Source organism: Myotis lucifugus, unplaced genomic scaffold (assembly GCF_000147115.1).
Source record: "Myotis lucifugus unplaced genomic scaffold, Myoluc2.0 scaffold_413, whole genome shotgun sequence".
Classification (NCBI taxonomy): domain Eukaryota; kingdom Metazoa; phylum Chordata; class Mammalia; order Chiroptera; family Vespertilionidae; genus Myotis; species Myotis lucifugus.
The window spans coordinates 297,948-305,353 of NW_005871461.1; the positions used below are offsets into that span (position 1 = coordinate 297,948).

Below are 7,406 nucleotides of genomic sequence, written 5' to 3' on the forward strand. Positions count from 1 at the left end.
TGTTCTCAACCTTCTGGCCCTTTAAATACAGTTCCTCATGTTGTGACCCAACCATAAAATTATTTTCGTTGCTACTTCATAAATGTACTGTTGCTACTGTTATGAATCGTCATGTAAATATCTGATATGCAGGATGGTCTTAGGCGACCCCTGTGAAAGGGTCGTTCGACCGCCAAAGGGGTCGCGACCCACAGGTTGAGAACCGCTGCGCTAGATGAAGGGATAGGGTCATTAAAAATGCATCGGTGCTATCAAACTGCCCTCCACGAACCCCATCACAGCGACTCTCCCAGCAGTGGGTATTATCAGACTTTTAAATACTGGCCAGTCTGTCCAAGCTGGTTTGGCTCAGTGAATAGAGTGTCAGCTTGCGGCCTGAAGGGTCCCAGGTTTGATTCTGGTCAAGCGCACATGCCCGGGTTGTGAGCTTGATCCCCAATGTGGGGCACGCAGGAGGCAGCTGATCAATGATTTTCTCTCATCATTGATGTTTCTATCTCTCCCTCTCCCTTCCTCTCTGAAATAATATAAATATATATATATTAAAAAAAATACTGGCCAGTCTGATCCACAAGGCCCTGTTCTGTGATGTCATCACTTTCAGCTCCTTTCCCCAGCACCTGCCACACGTCAGGCCCTGTCCTGGGCCCCGTGTCCTCGGGGGACTTATATTTGGCGGAAACAAGGCCTTTGGCGGCAGCGGAGAGCTTGTTCAGAGACAGAGCTAGGAGGGTATTTAAGCTGGGCTGCAGGTGAAGTGAGTTACCCAGCGAAAGAAAGATGTAAAAGAATGTTCCAGGCAGTGGAAAGAGCATGAGCTAAAGCTCGGGTGTGAACACACTGAATTGTTTTTATACTAGGGGGGTTCTTTCTTTTTCTTTTTTTAAAATATATTCTATTGATTTTACGGAGAGGAAGGAGAGGGATAGAGAGTTAGAAACATCGACCAGCGTCCTCTGGCATACCCCCCACTGGGGATGTGCCTGCCACCAAGGTACATGCCCTTGACTGGAATTGAACCTGGGACCCTTGAGTCCGCAGGCCGACGCTCTATCCACTGAGCCAAACCAGTTAGGGCTAGAGGGTTTCTTGGTAGGGTAAGGGCCAGGGATGAGGTTGCAAGGGTCAGACATGGAACAGGGACTTGACCCTGCAGGATGGGGGCCTCAGAAGGGTTTGAAGCAGAAGAATGACAGGATGAGGTTTGTAGCTGGAGGGGAGGGGTGGTGGCGGGTACAGGCTGGTGGTGCTGGGGTCCAGGGGAAGCCTGGACCAGGGTAGGCCTGCCTATCTCGGGCTGGAGAAGGACCACTCCCAGGCAATGGGAGCAGCCCGTGACCCCTGGCCCTGCCTGCAGGAGGCCTGGGAGCGCAGCCTGGCCGAGATGGAGTCCTCCCACCAGCAGGTGATGGAAGAGCTGCAGCGGCACCACGAGCGGGAGCTGCAGAGGCTGCAGCAGGAGAAGGAGTGGCTCCTGGCCGAGGAGACAGCCGCCACGGCCTCAGGTGAGGACCCCGGGAAGGAGTGGCACAGCGGGCTCGGCCTCGCAAACCTCTAAGCTGAGGCTCCTCCTCGCTGGATTTGGGAGGCTCTTAAATAAGAAGCTGGGGTCCCTGGTGCTAGACTTAGGGTAAGGGATCAAGAGGAGTTGGAAGCCCCCAGAATTGGCCTCAACCTACTTAAAAAGAGGAAAGTGAGGCAATGAAAAGACACCCTCCCCCCCATTAGCTGTGAGTGCTCCCTTGCGGCCTGCAGCCACTGGAAGGTCCGCTGTGATCCAAGCCTATGCCCAAGCCGGTGCCATGTCCTGGGGGAGAGACTGCTTAGCCTCAGACCCAGTTTTCACAGCAGGGCCACCTTACTGGGCACACAGGCCGGACCCCGGGGAGAGCAGGGAGGGGTGTGAGCTGTCCTAGGCCTTGCAGTGCCCAAGAGAGTGACCCATTTCTCAGATGAGGACACTGGCTCAGAGGTTAGTGATCTGTCCAATGGCACAGCTTATCGGTGGCAGAGCTGGAGTTGGAGCCCAGAGCACACTGACTGCAAAGCCATGCTCTGAACCCACCCTCTGCTTTGTGTGCCTGGCACAGCGCATGCACCTCCAGATGGTTTTAGAAAAATGGAAATGATGGAAGAGATCACATGATCTAGAACTTACACCTGCTAAGTGCTTGACACACTCAAGCCCATGGCCCTCCATCCCAAACCCTGGGGCCATGCGTTTTGCTTTTAGGAAGATAACCTGGTGCATACATTAGGTGTCTCAGCAGGATCTGGGCTTCACCCTGAAATCTAGCACCAAGTTATTTGCAGTGACATTTCTCAGGGTCACCCTTAAGTGGGACCTCAAATAGCCTCATGTCCATTTAGGCCGGGGATTGTCACCAAAAGAGTTACGAAAAACTTCCAGTGTTCAGAACTTTTGGATTTTGGGATTACAGATAAGATGATGGTTGAGGACTTGTTTAATCCTCACAGCAACCCTGTGTAAGTGTGAAAAGAGACTCAGTCCTCGGGAGCTCACAGTCTGAAAAATCAACCAGAAGCTAACGTCTGTGCTGTGCGTTGTTTGAAATGCTCTTCCCACGTCTCCCAGTGACTCATGAGAGAAGGTGCATTGTTAACCCCACTTTCCAATGAGGACCTGAGGCCCAGAGGGGTTAAGTCCCCTGAGCAAAGTCTCCTCGATTTGTATCCACTGCTGAGCCTGTACTCTTGACCACTAAGCTGGGCCACACAGATGGGTCTTGTTAAAGGACCCTCCAGGCTGTGCAGGGACAGTGGACTGTGTGGGCTCTACCCAGCCATCACTAGCAAAAGGTACCAGTGCTCAGACACTGGGTGTCTCCCCAGCAGGGCCCATCAGAGAGGGATTGTGACCCTCTCTTGCTAGACAGGCTCAGGAAGGTCAAGCAACTTACCCAAAGCCACTCAGTTCACAACACAGCCTGGTCCCTTGCTCTTTACATGCCACTGCCTGCTCCTGTCTCCACGGCACGTGTGGCGTCTCAGAGGAGGTGAAGTTGGTGCTGCTGACCCCTCCCCAACCTCCTCCTCGCTTCTGCTCTGTTTCCAGCCATCGAAGCCATGAAGAAGGCCTATCAGGAGGAGCTGAGCCGGGAGCTGAACAAGACACGGAGCCTCCAGCAGGGCCCAGACGGCCTCCGGAAGCAGCACCAGTGAGATGGCACTTGGGCCCCGGGGTCTGTGGGCTGGGCCTCCTTCTGAGCCGGGGACCCAGCTGCATACACTGGCGGTCCTGAGTCAGGGACCTGTGCTGACGCCCCTGGCAAAGGATACGTCAGTTTGCCCCCAGCTGAGACCCCCACTGTCATTGTGGCACCTGAACAGAGTAGCAGGGCCTTAGTCAGACCTCCATGCCATCCACACAGACAGTTCTTCAGGCCACCGTGCTTCTGGCCCCTTCTTGTCAGGCTGGTCTCGGCCTCCAACTCCTGTCCCCTCGTTAGTGTCCCCTAGAGCTGGGCTGCAGTGTCAGCCTCGGCCAGTCCCTGTCCTGCCACCGAGCACAGTTCTGGAGGCTGCAGAGGCTGTAGCGATGGGCTCCCCCCACCCGCCCCTCACAGAGGAGGCACCTGTAGCCACTGGTGCCTGTCATCGTTCAAAGCCCCACAGTTGGGCTCAAAGCAACACTAGGGTGGGAATCAGGAGCTGCGTTGAGTTTGCCATGACCCGACTCAGGTGGCAGAGGGCACGCGAGCCCACATCCATCACTGTTCCCCTCCTCCGCCCCGGGCAGGTCAGACATGGAGGCGCTGAAGCGGGAGCTGCAGGTGCTGTCGGAGCAGTACTCACAGAAGTGCCTGGAGATCGGCACCCTGACGCAGCAGGCCGAGGAGCGCGAGCACACGCTGCGCTGCTGCCAGCAGGAGGGCCAGGAGCTGCTGCGCCACAACCAGGTGGGCCTGGCCCCAGTGGGTGGGGACGGGCGCCCAGCAGCCCTGCGCTGACCATCCCCCCTCCCCACGCCCCCGCAGGAGCTGCATGCCCGCCTGTCTGAGGAGATTGACCGGCTGCGCGGCTTCATTGCCTCACAGGGCACTGGCAGCGGCTGTGGGCGTAATGAGCGCAGCTCCTGTGAGCTGGAGGTAAGTGCCCACCGGCTCACCCGGCTGGTCCTCGGGGCCTAGGCCTGAGGAGGGCGCCTGAGGGGCTGGGCCCAGCAAGGAGACGCCAGCACAGCTGGGAAGGACCTGCTGTGTGCGCTGCATTCCTGCAGCCAGAGTCCAGCCCTCCCACCCATCTGCTGTGTGGTCAGGACCAGTGCCTCGCCTTTCTAAGTCCAGTAGCTCATCTGTAAAATGGGGCTCGCACACCTTTCTTACTGGGAGAAGTTGCAGTGAGAAAATGTGGGCATGATCCCAGGATCACCCTGGTACTTTATTTTACAAACATTTATATACGGTTTACTCTGTGCCTGGGACTTCTGTGAGCCGAGGTTCTTAACTCACCGAGTCTCCCTCACAGTCCTATGGGGCACATGCTGTAACTATCCCCGTTTTACAGGTGAGAAAACAGACACAAGAAGGCCAAGTACCTTGCCCAAGAGCACACGGATAGTTGGTGTGGGAGCTGGGATTTCAACCCAGCCGTCTGGTTCCAGAGTCTAAGCTTTTAGTCTCCCCAGTCTGGCTGAAACCGTCTCCTCCTTAGCTAAGTCAGGACAGCAACACCTGCCCCTCGGGGTTTGGGGAGGGTTAATGAGGTCGTCCGCAGAGTCCCAGCTTCTCTGGTTCAGAGTAGGGCCATACCATGGCTCCCTTTTTCTTCTTCGCCCTCAAGTTGAGGTCCTGGTGCTATGGTGCGGGTGGGTGAGAGAGGACTTCCTGGGGGGGGGGGGTGCCCTAGGGTGTAGTGGGTCTCAGTGCAGGCTGGGAGCTGCATTCTAGGGGCCTGAGGCAAGGAGAAGGCCGGCTGCGGTGTGCCCTGGGCTGGGTAGCTCTGGCCTCTGGCCCTGGGTTAGCGTGCACCTGTGACCCCAGGTGCTGCTGCGAGTGAAGGAGAACGAACTTCAGTACCTGAAGAAGGAGGTGCAGTGCCTCCGGGACGAGCTCCAGATGATGCAGAAGGTAGGTCCTGGCTGAAGCAGGGTGTCAGCGGGTGGGGGACCTCGGGATCCAGCTGGATGCCCCATCCTGAGCCCCTGCTCTGTGCCAGGCACTCCTCGTGCCTCTCCCCCGGAGGTGTCATCCTCATTTACAAAGAAACTGAGGCTAAGAAAGGGTGACTTGCTCAAGGCCACAATTGCTCTTTTTTATTCAGCAAATATTTATTGAGCACCTCTCTGTGCCAGGCATGGTGCTAGGTGCTGGGGAGACATCTGTGAACCAAAAGGCCAGCATCCCTGCCTGTGCAGAGCCTGCATTTCAAAAAGAGGCAAGCCATGTTGCCAGCGGGGGGTGAGGGTGGGGGTGGCGTGGGGGGGCTGGGATTCAGGACCAGGTTTGAGAGTGTGTGGCTTGCCTGGTGCCCATGTCCCGGTGTGTTTGACATCCTCTGTGTGTCCGTGGCTCTGGGAGTGTGTGAGTCAGACTCATGGAACGGGCCCACGTATTGGGCCACGCTGACCTGGTTCTCCTCCCAGCCACCGGTTGCAGTGTGGTCTTGGGCAAAAGCTTCACCTGCCTGAGCCTCCGCTCTCATGTTGAGCAGGTTGCAAATGGTGCTGAAACCTGTGGTGCTGGGAGGGGTTCGTCCAGGGCTGGGCCGCCAAGGGGGCCTCCCGGCGGGAGAAGGCCCTGGGCACTGCAGAGCGGCCTGGCTGCTTGTGCTGGCCAGTAGGGAGCAGGGTGGGCATGTGCTGAGTGGGCAGGGCCAGGGAGGGAGGGCTCTGTGCCCTTACCGCCCCTGCCCACCCCCAGGACAAGCGCTTCACCTCAGGAAAGTACCAGGATGTGTACGTGGAGCTGAACCACATCAAGACGCGGTCGGAGCGGGAGATCGAGCAGCTGAAGGAGCACCTGCGCCTCGCCATGGCCGCCCTGCAGGAGAAGGAGGCGATGCGCAACAGCGTGGCCGAGTAGAGGTGTGCCCGGGCCTGGAGGGTGCACTCAGGGCTGTGCCACCTGCCCAGGGCACTTCCTTTTCCTGGCCTCTGCTTCCCTTTCTATAAATAGGGACAGTGGCGCTTCTTAACGCTGTGCCGCAGCCACAGCCTGGTCAGTCCACGCCTCCTCAGGCTGACAGCGCCCGGCTGGTCTGCTGAGGCGTGGGTGGCAAATGCGGTGCCTGCCCCCCTCAGACCTGGCAGCAGGCACACGTCACTAATAGTCTTCCTTCCACCGAGCTCCGCACCCAGACATCCCGACGGGGGCAGCTCCCTCTTTCTGATAAGTCCTGTGGACGGCTGAGCGCTTGGGAGAGGCCGCCCGGTGGCCCGCTGTGTGGGGAGAAGCCTGGAGGAGCAGATCTGGCCCAGCCTTTGGGGCCCAGAGGTGTTGGGAGGACCTGCTGGCCACCCTTGTGTAGCCTAAGCCACGCTGGGGCCCAGGACCAAGGCTGGGGCTTCCCCAGCCCTCACCAGCCCCTCTCTTGTCTTCCAGGTCCTGTGGTTCGGCCCAGCTGCAGACTCCCAGCCCAAGGGGACCAGTTGCCCTCCTTCCCTGCTGGATGGAAGTCAGAAGCCAAGCTTTCTCCCCACCCTCTGTGGGCTACACGTGCACTCACAACTATCACACAGGCACACACACACACTGCACAGGTACACGTACACTGCACAGGTACACACACACACCTCACAGGCACACACACCGCACAGGCACACACACCGCACAGATACACACACACTGCATAGGCACACACACATGGGCATGCACATAGGCACTGCATAGACACACACAGGCACCACAGGCATACACACACACAGACACACAGGCACTGCACAGGGACACACACACAGGCACCACAAGGCATGCACACAGGCACACACACTCAGGTGCACACACGCACAGGCATGCACATGTACACCACACACATGCACAGGCGCACGCACACACACTCTCTGCATATCTGAGCGTGCCCCTCGCACTGGGTCTTCTTACCTTGCACCTTCTTCAGGATTTTATATGTGAAGAGATTTTTATATATAGACTTTTTCCTTTTTTTTCCCAAAACACGTTGTACTTTTTAAAAAGCAATACCTGGTGGCTGTGTGCCTCCAGCACTGGCTCCCCTGTCTCCAGCCTCCCGCTTGGGCTCCTGGGGCCGAGGCCCTGCCCTGGGGTCTGGCAGCGGCCCTGGCAGAGTTGATTCTGGTGGGAGAGGCAAGGAGCCAGCCACCCTCCTCCCACCCTACCTCCTGCTAATTACTTATGCCCTGGAGGGTCCTGCGCCCTGGGACTCTGGACAGAGGGACAGAGGGAGCTGGCCTCTGTCTCCATGGCCCC

The 7,406-nt window shown here is 57.7% G+C and overlaps 1 protein-coding gene across 1 annotated transcript in view; it reads left to right on the forward strand.

Moving 5' to 3' along the window:
• TRIOBP (TRIO and F-actin binding protein) overlaps positions 1 to 6,746 on the forward strand; it is a 52,526-nt gene extending 45,780 nt beyond the window's left edge. Inside the window, 7 exon segments of the mRNA XM_023743777.1 lie at positions 1,358 to 1,505; positions 3,077 to 3,179; positions 3,761 to 3,920; positions 3,999 to 4,109; positions 5,004 to 5,090; positions 5,883 to 6,046; positions 6,564 to 6,746. Coding sequence (XP_023599545.1) covers positions 1,358 to 1,505; positions 3,077 to 3,179; positions 3,761 to 3,920; positions 3,999 to 4,109; positions 5,004 to 5,090; positions 5,883 to 6,044 — 771 coding nt within the window. The 3' untranslated portion in view covers positions 6,045 to 6,046; positions 6,564 to 6,746.
• The last annotated feature ends 660 nt before the right edge of the window (positions 6,747 to 7,406 follow it).